Raw genomic sequence first — 14,978 nt, forward strand, 5'->3', positions numbered from 1 at the left:
GCAGGCGTCCACGTGACAAGGCGCTAGCAATCGAGCGCCGAGAGGGCGAGTGCGCGCTGGTGGCGCCGGGTCGCGCTTCGGGGTGGGCACAGCGGTACGGGACACGGGCGCCGCCGCCGGGCCGCAGCTATGGGTCTGGGCGCCAGCGCCGAGCAGCCCGCGGGTGGCGCCGAGGGCTTCCATCTGCACGGGGTGAGTCGCCCCCGCGGCGCGGGTGACCTTGGCGGGGCGCCCGCACGGACGCGAGGGGCCGTCTGATCGCCGGCTCGAGGGCGGCAGCGGCAGCGTCCCGGCCCCCCGAGCGGCCGGTGTGTGCCTCCTTCCCGGTGGGAGCCGCCTGCGGGAGGCGGCGCCGAGGCTCTCTGGCCCCCGGCCCGTCTGCGGCCGGGTCTGCCCGGCGCCGGCCCCGAGTGCCAGTCGTGCAGGAAGCGGGAGCGTTTCCTGGTCCGGTCCGGCCGCCCGGAATGGCACTTCTTCCAGGTGAAGATTGCACCGGGTCCAGCCGGGACGCACTTGTGCACCCGGGTCATGTTTGTGATCGCCTCCTTGCTGGGCCTGGGGAGAGAGCCAGCAAGGCCAAGACCCTAGCTCCCCGTCAGGATGGCCAGTGGACGCCGACTGCCACGGGGCCTGCCGGCGCGTATCTCGCCGACGGGCCTTCAGTTCCGGGCTGGAGGAGCAGTCCCAACCAGCCAGGGAGAGTCGCAGCGGGAGAGCCCGGAGACTGCTGCAGAATGCAGGGGGCGAGCGTTGGCAGAGGGGTAGGGACGAGTCTGGACAAGCTGTTCTGGACAAAGTGGAGAAGGAGCGGGGTTCCTAGAGTCTGAAGGTGAGGAGAGGGCCCGCAGCCAGATGGAGAGCTGGGGTGGCGATGTGTACTGTGGAGAAGGAGGTGCTGAAACGGAGGTGAGAGGGGCAGGAGGGTCTCCGAACCCACAGCACAGCCGGGAAGGACCTCGTGCTTCTCCGGGGGCACCCTGGATGGATTGCAGAGCTGAATGTAGGCAGGCAAGCTGGTCAGTTTGGTACCTGGCTGCTGAGGGGTGTCTGAAGCTCTGTTAACCACAAGAGGGGAGGGTGAAAGAAGGGGATTCCTAAAAGTCAAGCCAGCTTGGCTTCAGAACCCAGAGTTGACAGGCCCGTGTTTGGCAGTGGGCTTTCTCTGGTCGGCATCACAGTGAGGCACCTGACAGAAAAGTGGACAGCGGAACGCCTCCCATCAGGAGAATCTTCCAGCAGGTTGATGGAAAGCAAAGAAATTGAGGACTTGGCGAGAGGGGAGAGGTGGGGCAGTGGTGGGAATGTGGGAGAGGGGCTGAGTGGAGAGGTCAAGAGATTGGAGGTCTTCCATCCACAAAGACAGGTATTTTTGAGCACGTTCTGGGTGCCAGAGATAAAGCAGTGGACAGAACAGACACCGTCCCTCTTCTCATGGAGCTTATCCTTCGTTGCTGGCACAGAGAGGAGGGAGACAGACGAAACAAATAGATGACAGGCGGTGAGCAGTGTGAGGAGAAGAAGAAAGTAGAGGACGAGCATACAGAGGATGAGTGGGTGCTGTTTTGGATAGAGGGGTCAGGAAGACACCTGGGAGAGAAGGAGTGGACAGTACAGATACTTAGGGGCAGAGTATTCTGGGACGGTTGGGTTGAGAAAGCAGGAGATGAGGTTGGTGTCCAGAGATGGGGTGGCCCATGTGAGGAGGACAAGTGCTAAAGGAAGAGACCAGACTATGCAGGGCCTGTCATGTCCTGAAGATCAGGATTTTCTCCTGCCCCGTGGAATGGGGGATGTTTTCCGTGGAAGTGTGATCTTACCTACTTACATTTTTTTAAAAACGGAAGAACACGTCTGTTGCCTTCTGTAAATACTGGTGTTCTTACTGTGCACCAGGCACGTTGGAGAAGTCCCTGCCCTCAGTGAGATTAGAGGCCTGGAGGGCCCCCCAGGAAATGGTTGTTCCCTGTCCAGGCTCTGGGTTGAACTTCCTGGAGTCAGATTTCTGAATAATGGAGTGCTCTTCCTCCTGGGGAAGTCAGTGCTAGTAAAAGAGTTAAACACAAGGTAGGGCAGGTGGCACGGTCCCCTGGCACGGAGCCAGTCCTCAGCAAGTGTCAGCTGCTGTCCCTTTAATTACATTAGATTCCCTGATGGGGAACACAGTGAAAGGTGGTGGGAAACCAGCAAGCATCAAGGGGCTGCGAGGTGGGGAGTGTTGGGAGCCCCCAAAGGAGAGCCGGACAGGGGACAGCCCTTCTGGCGGGAGCGGGGGTGTAGTGGCAAGCCATGCAGATTAGCTCTGCTCCAAAGCCCTAGTGGGTGATTGCAAGGTGGGGGGCAAGGGCAGTGGAGTACAGCCAGAAGACAAGGTCACGGCAGAGGGTGGCGAGAGGAGGGCCTGGGGACTGGAGGCCTGAGCCTCTGGATCTCAGTAATGATGGAGGGCAGCTGACAAGGAGTAACTGAGGAGGGGAGTGGGCTGGCGGCTGGGTGGCACTGGCCTCAGGAGCAGGGGGAGGCAGGAGTGGCATGGATGAGGTCCTGAGCTGGGGAGGAGGACTACCTCCACATAAGCTGTCCCTGAGTAACTGTCCCGTGGCTTTCAAAAGACACCTTGGCCCAGCTTTCCCATGGAGGGAGAGGGGCAGGGCTCAGGGCTCCCCTGCTGCAGGCCAGCTGGGACTGGAGTTGGTTTCTGGGCTCACTGTCACTGGAAGCCATGGCAAGCTCCTGGGGATGGCAAGCAGGGCCTCAGTGGGTGGTGACCCAGCTAGAAGGGCGTTCTAATTCCAGGGCTGAATTACCCTGGATCCCAAGCTCTCTTTCAGCTTGGGGAATCCAAGACTATAGGGGCTGGTGGGTGGCAGAAGCCCCAGGGCCTTCCCATGGCGGATGCATCCGGAACCTGAAGCCACATGACCTTGGGGCTGATGCCTGGCCAGCGGGACATCAAGCGCTCACAGCCAAAGGCCTGAGGGTGTGGGGCCCACTGCAGGGTCCAGCCCTGGGGATAAAGGCTGTATTGTTTGAGCTAGGCTCTGTAAATGAGGCCTTTGAGATGGATTTTTACCCCAGCTGGGAGGCTTGGTTGCTGTGTTTTTGGAGACAGCAGTGAGTTCCAGAATACAAGGCTGGAGGCGGAGGGAGCTCCTGGGAGGGAGGAGGAGCCGTTCCACACTGAAGGGGAGACTAGGCTGTGAGGCTGGGATTCATCCCTGCTTCTGGGACTCCCTCTTAACAGGACTCCCAGCTCAGGCACATCCCCTGTCCCTTGGGCCTTCTTCCCTCAGCTGCACTCCTCAGTAGGTCCCGCACCTGCCCAGCTGAGCTTGGATCTGTCACCACAGGGTCTGCGCTCTGGATCTGGCCACAGGCTGCCCGCCCTCTCTGTCTTTCTGGTTCCGTCTGTTCTGGGGCCCTCCCTTCCTGTCCACATCTAAACCTTTCTGGTAAACCTGCCGGCTTCCCAGTGGCCCGAGCTTCCCCACAGGCCTGTGGTGCCCTGTGTCTGTGTGGCCTCCTAGAAGCTCCCAGGGCTGCCCTGGGCTCTCCTGTGAGGCATCTCTGGAAGTAAAATGTGTGGGTCATGACCCAACAAGAGCCATTTCCCAAAAGAGGACAATCTTGCCCAGGAAGGTAGCCAGAGGGTGGAGTTACCTTGACAGTGCTCACCGGTCGCCTGCCTAGAACAGTTTGTGCAGGGCCCGGGTTCTTGCTGTGACACCGAAAGTGGTGGTGGATGGTCTCGGAAATTGCGGACGTGGGTGGGGGGCTTCTCGGAGAGTCACGAGGCTGGTGCCTGCTGTGACTGTGGCCTCTGCTGTGGGACAGGTGCAGGAGAACTCCCCAGCCCAGCAGGCTGGCCTGGAACCCTACTTTGATTTCATCATCACCATCGGGCACTCAAGGCTGGTGAGGCTCCCCCATGCTACAGCTGCTGTGTGTGTGTGTCCCCTGTCCCACAGCAGGCCCCACTCTGCTCCTCCCTTTTCTTCTGGAGGGAGGCCCAGCTCACCTCTCCTCCTTCTAGGCCTGTACTCAGCTTTACTGGTACACTGCCCAGCGCCCAACTCCTGAGCTTTCTGGGGCTCTTGGAGCTGGCCACAAGGTGTAAAGGGCCTGCCTCTCAGGGCACGAGAGGTGTCAAGGTGTGAAGGGACCTGTCAGGGAGGGGAGCCCTGCAGTGCTCTGGACCAAGCAGGCTCTTTGCTCACTCTGTTGTCTTTTCCAGGGGTTCTGAGAGAGGCAGGTTTCGTGGTGCTTAGGGGTGGTGGGGGGTTGCAGTGGTCTCAGGCCCTGCCCCTGCCCTGGCCCATGCCCGCACTAGACCCTGCTGCGGCACCTGGCCTCCTGGGCCCTTCCCCACGTTGGACCCAGCCTTGTCTGAGAGGTCCCAACCTGGGGGGTGGGGGGTGGGGCGCAGGGGGGTTGGCGTCAGCCCCTCTGCCCCCGCAGAACAAGGAGAATGACACGCTGAAGGCCCTGCTGAAGGCCAATGTGGAGAAGCCCGTGAAGCTGGAGGTATTCAACATGAAGACCATGAAGGTGCGCGAGGTGGAGGTGGTGCCCAGCAACATGTGGGGCGGCCAGGGCCTGCTGGGGGCCAGCGTGCGCTTCTGCAGCTTCCGCAGGGCCAGCGAGCACGTGTGGCACGTGCTGGTGAGTGGGGGGAGGGGGGCAAGGGTTGGGTGTGGAGGCATCTGGGTGGGGCCAGCGACCTGCTTCCCGGACAGGGCTCCTGAGGGCCGCTCCTCATCCCTAGAACTGTGTACCCTACTCAGTAGCCAGGCGACCTGCGGCACCCTTCTCACCCTCCAGACCTTGGTTTCCTATTTTGAGAGGTGGGGTACCACCAACTGGGGGGCGCTTACACTGTCAGAAGGCTGCTGCTGCTGGTCTTTATAGATGGGGTCTTTTCTGGTAGACTCTATGGCCTACCGGGATCTAGTCGTTTCCGGCAGGTCCCCTCAGAGCCCCATTGGGCCTCGGGCCTGGGGTCTTCCTGAATCTCAGTGACTGAGTTGTCAACAGATGTTGCTGTGTCTGTACACACACACACACACACACACACACACACACGCACGCACACATGACGGCGCGTACAATCTTGAAATCTTGGTGCCAAGGCTTGGTGGAAGGAGGGTGCCCTGAGCTGGAAACGGACTGATTTGATTTCTAGCCTTCTCTGTTGCTCACTGAGTTCTCATGGGAGACTTCTCAACCTTTTAGCCTTCCTCAGTTTATCAACCAGTACAATGGGGTGATGAAGCAAACCGCTTTGCATTGCTCTGGGAGACCTGGAGCTAGGAGTGGTAGAGTTTCCCAAGGGAGGAAATGATCCTTGTACCCAGTTCTGCTCACTGCCCAGCCTCCAGCCCCTCCACAGGGGTCTCAGCCATATGCCTGCACCCAGTAACAGCACAGCAATTGGGCACTTCCTGTGGGCCAACTGTCATTTTCATTCTTTAGGTATTCTCTCTTTTTTTTTAAAGATTTTATTTATTTACTTGATAGACAGAGGTCACAAATAGGCAGAGAGACAGGTAGAGAGAGAGGAGGAAGCAGGCTCCCTGCTGAGCAGAAAGCCAGATGCGGGGCTTGATCCCAGGACCCAGGGTTCATGACCTGAGCTGAAGGCAGAGGCTTTAACCCACTGAGCCACCCCGGTGCCCCACCTGTATTCTATTTTTAATCGTTTCGGCAACCCTATGAGGAAGGACTGCATATCCTGCTTTTAATCGTGGGGAAACTGATGCTAGGGGGTTAAGTAGTTGTCCACAGTTACAGGCTAGAGGTTGGCTGAGTCAGGATTTAACCCACAGGAGATTCCAGAGCTCAGGGTTGTGAGCGGTGCCGTGGTGCTGCCCTCTGCCGGCCGGCTGTGCACCTTGGGAAGGTCAGGAAATGAAGGATGGAGTAGGAGATTCTGGGCTTGTCCTAGCCCTGGAGCCTGAGGACAAGTGTCCTGCTCAGTACCTGGAAAGGGAGCCCCTCCATCCTCCCCGCCCACCCCCCTCCATCCCCAGCTCGAGAAGTAAGACATATAGCTGGTGATTTCTCTTTCCCCAGGACGTGGAACCCTCTTCACCTGCCTCCCTTGCTGGCCTGCGCCCATACACGGACTATGTGGTTGGCTCAGACCAGATCCTCCAGGAGGTGAGCAGCATTTGGTTTGCTCTCCCCAGGCCCCCGGATAGGGTGCCGAGATGGGTGCTGTCCATGAGGGGAGCCTCGTTTAGTCGAGGCCTCCCAATTCAGTGTGGGGAGTGGGGCTCAGGTGCTGGTTTTGTCGTAGTCCGAGGACTTCTTTACGCTCATCGAGTCCCACGAGGGGAAGCCCCTGAAGCTGATGGTTTACAACTCCGAGTCCGATTCCTGCCGGGAGGTGACTGTAACTCCCAACGCAGCGTGGGGTGGAGAGGGCAGGTACTTCCTCAGGCGGAGGGTGGTGGGGCAGGGGCCCAGCAGAGCGCCGGCTGGACCTGGCAGCTGGACATGGACGCCCAGAATCCCATGGTGGGGGATGGAGGTTGGGCCCAGGGTCCAGGGATCCTGAGGATGACCACTGGTCCAGGAGGCACCCTTGCTGCCCCTCATGGCTAGGAGTGGGTGGGGTTGGCAGACCTAGGAAGGGCTATGGGACAACCCCCTGGATTGAATGTTTCTGGACTTTGGCAGTCTGGGGTGTGGTATTGGCTACGGGTATCTGCACCGGATCCCAACCCAGCCTCCCAGCCACCACAGGAAGCCACCTGACGCCCCGCCACCTGACACCCTTCCACCTGACGTCTCGCCATCTGGTGCCCCGCCACCTGGTGCCCTGCCACCTGACGCCCCGCCTCCTGACGCCCCGCCTCCTGATGCCCTGCCACCTGGACCCACCCCTCAGGATTTTCCTGCCTCTTCAGGCCTGGAGACAGGCTCCAGGCAGGATGACTACATGGAGGTACATGGGGAGCATCTGCCAATGAGAGGAAGTGGGGGGCTTCGTATGGGCAAGGGGGCCTGCCACCTGGGAAATGAGGACCCAAGGCTGCTGTCACCTGGGGCCCATTTGTGGAGCCCTTGGGGGGCCCTTTCTTGCTTCTGGAACCAGTGAAAGCAGGTGGTCCAATCCTGGGACAGTGAAGCCCACTTTAGTTCTCCTGACACTTAGGTCTGGAGGTGAGGGTCATGGCAAGGCACTAGTTGTTTTCATTTCCTGAGTGGGACACACAGGCTCAGGCACAGAGCCTCGTACTGTGTCTTGAGGAGTCGGGGGTCAGGCTGGGCCAGAGGCTGGGCATCCAGAGCCCCAGCTGGGCTGGTTATTTGGCCAGATCTGTAGAGGAATGCCAGACATGCCTTCATGCCTGTGGGAAAGTCACTGAGTACCTTCAGGCACTGGGCTGTTGCCTAGGTTCTGTACTGGGGCGCATGTGAGGACGGCTCTCTAGGCATGCTGGAATTCAGCCAAGGGTTCCTCTTCAGGTGGATCACTGGAGGGGCCCAGCCAGGTGGGTGCTCAGGGCTCCTCAGCAGACCGGGAAGGGCGCTCCCTCCTTGTCAGCACTGCCGGAGAGGCCAGGCGGGCCTCCTGTACCCGACTGTAGATCCCCTGTGGGTAAGGGCAGGACACCACGGCTCTTTGCTCCATCAGGCAGAGCAGTGCTTCTGTGGCCAGTGTGGGCTGGGGCTTAGGTTGGACTCCTCTGTCCCACCTGCCTCTACTGTGCTCCCTCCTTCTTCCCTGGCCCCCACAGGCCCTGCTGCAGGCACCCGGCTCCTTCTCGGAGGGACAGTTTTCTGAGCCTGGGAGTCCCAGCCGTGGTGCTCCAGACCTTGGGGGATTTCCACATCCCATGGAGACGCCTCTTCAACCTCCACCTCCAGTGCAGCGTGTCATGGACCCAGGTAGTGAGTGGGCCCCAGAGAGGAGGCGGAGGGGCCTGCAATCCCCAGTGCTGCAGTGGGCCCCAGCTTTGGGGCGGGGCTTCCAGGGCAGTGCCTAAACCTTTCTCAGACCCACGGACGCCTCCTAGCTCACAGATGCCAAGAGGGTCGCAGATGAGCCTGTCCAGTGTGCCGGTGGGGGGACTGCCGTCCACAGAAGGGAAACGGCCTGCTTGAGGTCATGCAGCATAGCGGGGACAGAGCAGGGTCTGGGCCCTCTGCCTCTGTGCTAGTCCTTTTCTTTCCTCAGCAGCAGGCAGTGGGCACCACTTTGGGGTTGGGCGGGGGCACCCTTATGGGCTGAGATTACAGTTTCAGGCTGGGCCAGGCGCTCCAGGAACAGGGGCCTGAGGCCCAGGGTATGGGCCTTCCGGTCATCCGGGTTTTGTGCTGGCGAAGACTTGCATCCGTCTCCTAGGCTTCCTGGACGTGTCCGGTATCTCCCTCTTGGACAGCAGCAATGCCAGTGTCTGGCCCGGCCTGCCCTCTGCCACAGAGCTGACGTCCACGGCTCTCTCAGTCTCTGGCCCTGAGGACGTCTCCAGCAGCGGTTCTCACGAGCGTGGTGGTGAGTGGTCCACACCTGTGCAAGCTTTCTGGGAAGGACCCCAGTCGTTGGCAAGGTTGCCCTGAGTTTCTCAGCTGGCTGGGAGGCTGGCTTCTGGGTGAAATACAGCCACGCGAAAGCCTCTGGACACTATAGCTCCCATTCCCCATCAATGTCTGAGGAGGGAGTCGGGGGTCAGTGGGGGCTGCCCTAGGCCTTCTCAGCCCCTCCCTATATTTTTCAGGTGAGGCCACATGGTCCGGATCAGAGTTTGAGGTCTCCTTCCCGGACAGCCCAGGCACCCAGGCACAACTAGACCACCTGCCTCAGCTAACTCTTCCCGACAGCCTCATCTCGGCAGCCTCACCGGAAGACGGCCTGTCTGCTGAGCTGCTCGAAGCGCAGACTGAGGACCAGCCGGCAAGCACAGAGAGCCCAGAGTTCGGGGCGGAGGCTGAGGGGGCAGGCAGCCAGGCCCTACTCTCCACCCCTGAATAACGCCCTAGGCTGTGTCCGGGTCCCTGATGGCATTTTGTGAGGCTGAGATGGGGGGAAGCCGCTTAGGCCACACTATGCAGCCCAGCCCCTTGCCTGATCCCAGCCCAGTGTGTGCAGCTTCCTAGGCAGTGGCTTCCAGATGTGCAGGGACTTCTGCAGCCCGAGAGCTCGTGTGTGCCCGTAGCCCCTGCCGTTGTCCAAGAGATGACCTTCCAGCATTGATTCTGCCTGGTGGTACTGGCTTTGGGCAGTCGAGCACTTGTTTGAGAGTCTCAGACAAGTCCTTTTGGGGTGGCAGGGAGCTGGGAGCAGCACCCAGATTAAGTTTTGCAGGAGCTGGGGTAGGGGAGGAAAAGGACTACTCTGCTGCTTGGGTGGGGCAGAGCGCCTCAGTGGGTAGGAGGAGACCATGGGCAAGAGCATCTTTAGGCCACATTGTAGTGTACCCTTACGTGCAGGGCTTGCTCCTGCTCTGGTCACTATGGCTGCCCAGGCAGCAGCAGGGTCCACACAGGGTCAGGTGTGAAGGAGGAAGGAGGATTGAAGGGTGGAGTGGAGGAGGAAGGGATAGGTCTGGAGTATTTGCCTACGATTTGCTAGGGCTTGCCTTGATTCTTCTTGCACAGCTCAGCTAGCCCCATATGTACTAGAAGGCAGCCCCACGCCTTGGGGACCCCTGAGGCCCCAGTTACTGTCTCTTCTAGAAGTCTCGTATCCTCATCTCTGCTACACTGCATAGCTAGCTCAGGCTGACTGACATCTGCCAGTCACAGCTGGAGGAGAGAAGCAGTGAACGGGTCCATCTCTCCTGGGGGAGGAGGGTTGGAAATTCTAGGCCCGTCAGCAGAGACTCACTTGTTCGTGGACCATGGTGTCTCTTCTTCCCCAGGGCCACACCCCCACAGACCCAGTATCCCTAGTGGTGACTCCTGTCAGCTCCCAAACTTATACAAACATCTCTTCTAAATATACAAGGCATCCAGGCTGCCCCAGTGGAGAATACAAATTGCTAATTTAAATTCACCAACCTAAGCAGACTCAAAGCCAGTCCTGACTGGACTTCTTTAACATAGCTCCCACCCTAAGGGAGAACGAGGGGCCTGGACAACGGTGGGTAAAGGCCATTCTGTTCTTACCCATAGTATGGGAGGCTGTTCCCTCCAGCCCTGGTGCCCAGAGTGGCTAAGACTAGGTGAGATCTTGTGCTTCACCTGGTTGCTGCAGGAAGAGGAGGGCTCCATGCAGGGACAGCTCCTCATCCCCTTAAGTCCCTCACCTGCCCACATCTTGCTAATTGCTACAAAAGCTGCCTCTGGCCTTGTCTTCTACCTGCTACCCAGTTGAAAGTCCCACGTTTGCTGCTTGATCTGTAATGTGGGCACTTAACAGTGCATTCAGGGTTCTGTTAGGTCCATCCGATAAGGACTGTCTACTCGGGGGGAGGCATAGACAAAGTATATGCAGGGAGGGCCCCCAGTGAGCAAACTCTTCAAATTTCTAGCACTGTGACTGCATTTGAAGCAAGCCCTCATCAAGCCTGTCATGGCAGCTGATACGTCTGCCGAACAGGGAGGTGGTGTGTCCAAAGCCAGGTCTGGAGCTGGGTTCTGAGATTTTCTGGGAGCCGTGTCCGCCTGTAGGAATCTAGGAAGTAGAAGAGAATCACTACAGGACAGTTTGGAGGCCAGCTTCCCTGAACTGCAGCCTGGTAGTCTGGCCTGACATCCCCCTCACCCTAGGATTCTGGCTCTTCCCTCTCTCTCTTTCACATACTCCTCGCCCTGACCAGGGGGATAAAATGGGTACGGATGTTGATGACTGTCAGGGTAAACATGGAACCAGAAGTTTCTCTGTAATCTGCTATGAAGGGAAATGACAAGTGAAAGAAATAAAGGTGTACTACACTTTGAAATATTGTAACTAAAGCTTTTATTCTATACAACTGTGAAATACAGATTTTTACCCTTTTGGCATTGCAGACTGTCAGATTTTCTGGAAACTGTTACTGGTTTGACTGGAAGGAAAAAAGTAGAAGCATGCTGAGGGTCAGATCTGTGACAGGAAGGGAGTGCAGCCGCCCCTCAAGTCTCGGCACATGGAGCCAAATGGCCCAGTGAAACCTATTCCTTTACCCCAAGGGCCCCTCCTGTAAACACAGCAGAGGGCTGATAAGTGAGTTGTGGGGTTTGTTTTTACCTTTAATTCACAACTATTGCTAAAAAATGTGCACCAAAAGCACACTGTTGTATCCAACAGATAGAAAGGATTTTTTTAAAAAAGAAGCCGGTTGCTCTCTGTGTAAGGGAGAAAGACTCATTGGAAACGTGGCATGTCTTTGCTCACTTCTTCAAAGTGCTGGAGGCAGTGACCTGTCCACTTTCCCAGCAGTGAGGGAACCCTGTCTCTACAGTTGTGCAGGTAAGAATATCTCAAATAGAAAGGTCTGGACCTAGGCCCATCAGCTGCTTCCCGCTGAACCTGTCAAGATGTAGAAAACAACCCTTTCCGGCCCCTCCCCAGTCCCCGCTGTTGTGGGGACAGACCGCACGGGAGCTGGGGAGGCAACTGGACTAGAATAAACTGCCCTCTGAAGGCACTTGTGCTTCTGGCTTCATACAGGAGGCTTGTCTTCCGTAGTTGTACGGGGCTGGACCACTATTCTATTCTGAATACAAATGACCTTGGGGAGAATCCAAAGTATTTTCTTCTGCCAAAAGTTGAAGTGTTTATCCCCAATAAGTTATATTCTGTACAAGACTCAAATGATTCTATGAAAGCTTCAGATTGTTAGAAAGAACAACGAAAAGAACTCTGGATACAGGTACCACAACAAAAACCTGCATATAAAACTCTGGTGAAAACAAGTACGTGTACTTCCAGGAGGGGAATATCAAATTAACTCACTAGGATACCCTTCCTTCTCTGACACCAGAAATTTTAGGTAGCATTTAAATGATGAGTATCTCTGTGTGGTTTTTTTTTTTTCCTTTTCTTTTCTCCTCATGGTCTTAAGTTCCGATGGTGTTGCGCTGCTCACCCAGAGCGCGAACCTGTGGTGTCACGTAGCTTGGGCCCTTAACAAAGCTGGACCCGGAGGAGCAGGAAGGCATGGCACCTGCCCGTGGCTGCCGCACAGCCGGGGGCACTGTTGGGGTGCAGCAGCCCTGGACGCTGCTGGGCATACTCCAGTCTGGCGGTCCAAGTGCTACGGGACAGCACCCAGAGTTCTGCAGGTCTTCCTAAAGAATGCATCTGAGATGCAATATTAAAACAAGCCCAACAAAGATAATTTATTATGAAATGGGCTGGCTCTGGAATTGTATAACAGCAAATTCCTATTAAAAATAACTGTCTTAAATGTGAGAACAACTTGTTTTTAATGACCAACTTGGAAAAAGCCTTCCTAGGTGCTGCAGGAATGGAATGTACTCTCTTACAAAAGCTACAGAGCATGTGGGTTGGAAGTGGAAACACAGTGACAGATGTGGCTCTACCTATGTGTCTCTACAAGTGCTAACAGACGAAGATAAGGTCCTTCGAAACGAAAGGAGGAAGCCCAGTCTGTGTTGGCCTGTCGTCCGTCCTCTGTACATCTCACAGGACACAGTGTGCCTGTGGGGTTTTCTGCTCGCGCACTCTGCCTCCCTGGGGACAGCTTAATCTACACATGGAGACTGGTTTCTATTTTACACCGCAATTAGTCACTTCAACTGAAAGAGAATCTCGGTCCATACCAAATCGGCTGTTAGAAGTCGTGCTCCCGCTGGGGCTCGGTGGGCTTCCTAGGACTACTCTCGGGGCCAAGGAGGAAGGTCAGTAAATGAATACCCAGGAGCGCTGGCCTACCCCTCACGTGGACTTTTGACGGTAATGGAGGGTGAGGTCGCCACCACTCTTCCATATGAAGTGCTTCACTGTTCGGAGGTCCATGTTTGGATCTAAAACCTGAACGGCCAAAAATAAGTAATAATAAATGTCAAAGCCTCTATTTTGTAATATCCAAGACCTTTATTGTAAACTCAGGGACTCTCACCAGGTGATCCAGCTCATCCTCCCCTCGCCTGCCCCTGGTGGCCGGCTCTTGCTGACAGAGCTCCCATGCACCCAGACACGAATCTGGGCAGTGAGAGACGAGCGGCTTGGGCAGCTAGGCTGGAGATCCCAACTTCAGCCGTTCCCCTGAGGAGATGCCTCGAGTGCACCTTTATTTAAAACAGTGCCCCCCAGGCTCTACCCACCTCTGCTTCAAATCTTAAACCAACACGGCCGACACGGCTCTGTCAATCAAGGTCATCGTGTGTCGTTTTCTTGTCAGGAAAAAAAAAAGCCACCAGCACATTCACCCTTTGTGTGTGCATTTCAACCTCTATGTCCTTTTCCCGAGAATCTCCCTGGGGTATTTAGGAACTTTAGGGTGGGCTGCAGAGCCCCTCCAGAAAGGGTCTCACCAATAGGTAGGAGAGACCCAGCACTCCTTAGAGCCTCCCTAAAAGCAGAAGTACCCCCAAAGGTAACAGACGTGGGAACCATAATGACACCACATGTAACTTTCTAAGCATCGACACTGGACAAAATGGAGCTATGGTCCTCAAGTGCACTCACCTGGTCCTGGCACAAAAGTTCAATTTTCTCCTCTGCCAAAACAGCAATATCCTCTTCTTTTTCCTGTTCTCCTGGTTTTTCATTATTAGAAGAGCTAGTGGTTTGCGACTCATTATCCAAGTTGATGATTTTCTCATAAACGTGTTCCATTACTTTCCGGACCTGGAGCATGTCACTAGCAGAGAGTCTGTCTCTGTAAGAAGCAAGGGTAGACTGTGCCATCAGGAATCACTGGATGTTATCTCTTAAATATTTTCTGGTGTTCACATTGGATAAAGATAAAACATAGCATGGAAGCAAATCAAGAAGAATGTTTAGGTCATTGCCTTAATCCAGTTTTAGAATTGCCAACACATTTCCATTGTGTCTCCCAAAGACACAGATTACATGTAAGTGAGATTAAATACATGTTCTTAAAACTTACATATATGTCAAGAACAGCCTGCTGGGTTTTATTCCCTTAAAGACGATCCTAGAGGATGGGCAAACTAAATGCTCCTGGGAGGGAAGGCAGCCCCCCGTGTTTACCAGGCTCCCATTCCCCAGGTACTCATTTCTCCTGTGGCTCCTGGCCCTATAGCCAAGACCTCCTGCCTCAACTCTAGGCCACAAGCCCAACAGCTGGCTGGGTATCTCCAGGACGTCCCATGGGCACCTCAAACTCTACGTGTCCCCAACCAGATTCATCAATTTCCTCACCCCCAAACCTATTTCTCTTGTATCACTGATGTCAGTTCAAAATGGCCTACCCAAGTAGCTCGGGCTCAAAGTCTGAAAGCCATCTTGACCTTCAGTCATTAAATCTGGTTGAAATGCTGTCTGGGACTTGCTTTAAAATAATGTGGGGTGTGTATGTGTGTGTAGCGGGGTCAGAGGGAGAGGCAGAGGTGAAGGAAAATGCTTAGGCATGTGTTGATGACCCTGGAGCTGTTTGAGGGGATAACGGGGGTTCATGTCCCTGATCTCTTATTTGTGTATGTCTGGAAACGCCCCTAACAGATTTTACTTGCTCAGATACATGTCCACGAGACCTCAAATTTCCTTTCCCAGTCGTAGAGTCTCTGCTGCAGCTACACCGGTCCTTGCTAATTTTCAGGATCCTGTGTATGCTCCCACTTATATATCCTCAAACCATTTCCTGGATGTGGAATACTTCTCTTTTGAAATTCTATCCATTTCTTACATGTCCAGCTCAAATTCCATGTCTTTCAAGAAGACTTTCTGGAAGCTCCAGCCCACGATTCATTTCTTTCCCCTACTCCCATGACTCCCTAAGTATCTATAAAAGCAGTTTTTATACACACATTGTGCCCTAAACTATGCTGTGGCAAGAGAAAAAAACCAAGTTTTATACTTCTGAACATCTGTGGCCTACCACAGGAGATATTTGGTAAACGCT

At 55.6% G+C, this 14,978-nt stretch overlaps 2 protein-coding genes across 6 annotated transcripts in view; one reads left to right on the top strand and one right to left on the bottom strand.

The window, feature by feature from the left end:
- Nucleotides 1-18: 18 nt before the first annotated feature.
- Nucleotides 19-10,889, top strand: GORASP1 (golgi reassembly stacking protein 1). 3 transcript variants are annotated; one of them, XM_046002373.1, is made up of 9 exons: nucleotides 21-192; nucleotides 3,832-3,912; nucleotides 4,456-4,659; nucleotides 6,070-6,156; nucleotides 6,296-6,426; nucleotides 6,679-6,946; nucleotides 7,743-7,893; nucleotides 8,351-8,500; nucleotides 8,724-10,889. In XM_046002373.1, the coding sequence occupies exons 1-9, from the start codon at nucleotides 130-132 to the stop codon at nucleotides 8,975-8,977; spliced, it is 1,389 nt and encodes a 462-aa protein (XP_045858329.1). In that variant the 5' UTR covers nucleotides 21-129; the 3' UTR covers nucleotides 8,978-10,889. The 3 variants fall into 3 exon arrangements, with proteins under 3 accessions (XP_045858331.1, XP_045858329.1, XP_045858330.1); XM_046002374.1 differs by lacking the exon at nucleotides 21-192 and having other exon boundaries at nucleotides 3,832-3,908; XM_046002375.1 differs by lacking the exons at nucleotides 3,832-3,912; nucleotides 4,456-4,659 and having other exon boundaries at nucleotides 19-192.
- Nucleotides 10,890-14,978, bottom strand: part of WDR48 (WD repeat domain 48) — a 46,086-nt gene continuing 41,997 nt past the window's right edge. For all 3 annotated transcript variants that reach the window (XM_046002369.1, XM_046002368.1, XM_046002370.1), the window contains 2 exons: nucleotides 13,580-13,772; nucleotides 10,890-12,922 (listed from right to left, as the gene is read on the bottom strand). In XM_046002369.1, coding sequence (XP_045858325.1) covers nucleotides 12,827-12,922; nucleotides 13,580-13,772 — 289 coding nt within the window. In that variant the 3' untranslated portion in view covers nucleotides 10,890-12,826. The remainder of the gene's footprint in view (nucleotides 12,923-13,579; nucleotides 13,773-14,978) is intronic.

The sequence above is a fragment of the Meles meles genome, chromosome 4, assembly GCF_922984935.1.
Source record: "Meles meles chromosome 4, mMelMel3.1 paternal haplotype, whole genome shotgun sequence".
Taxonomy (NCBI): Eukaryota; Metazoa; Chordata; class Mammalia; order Carnivora; family Mustelidae; genus Meles; species Meles meles.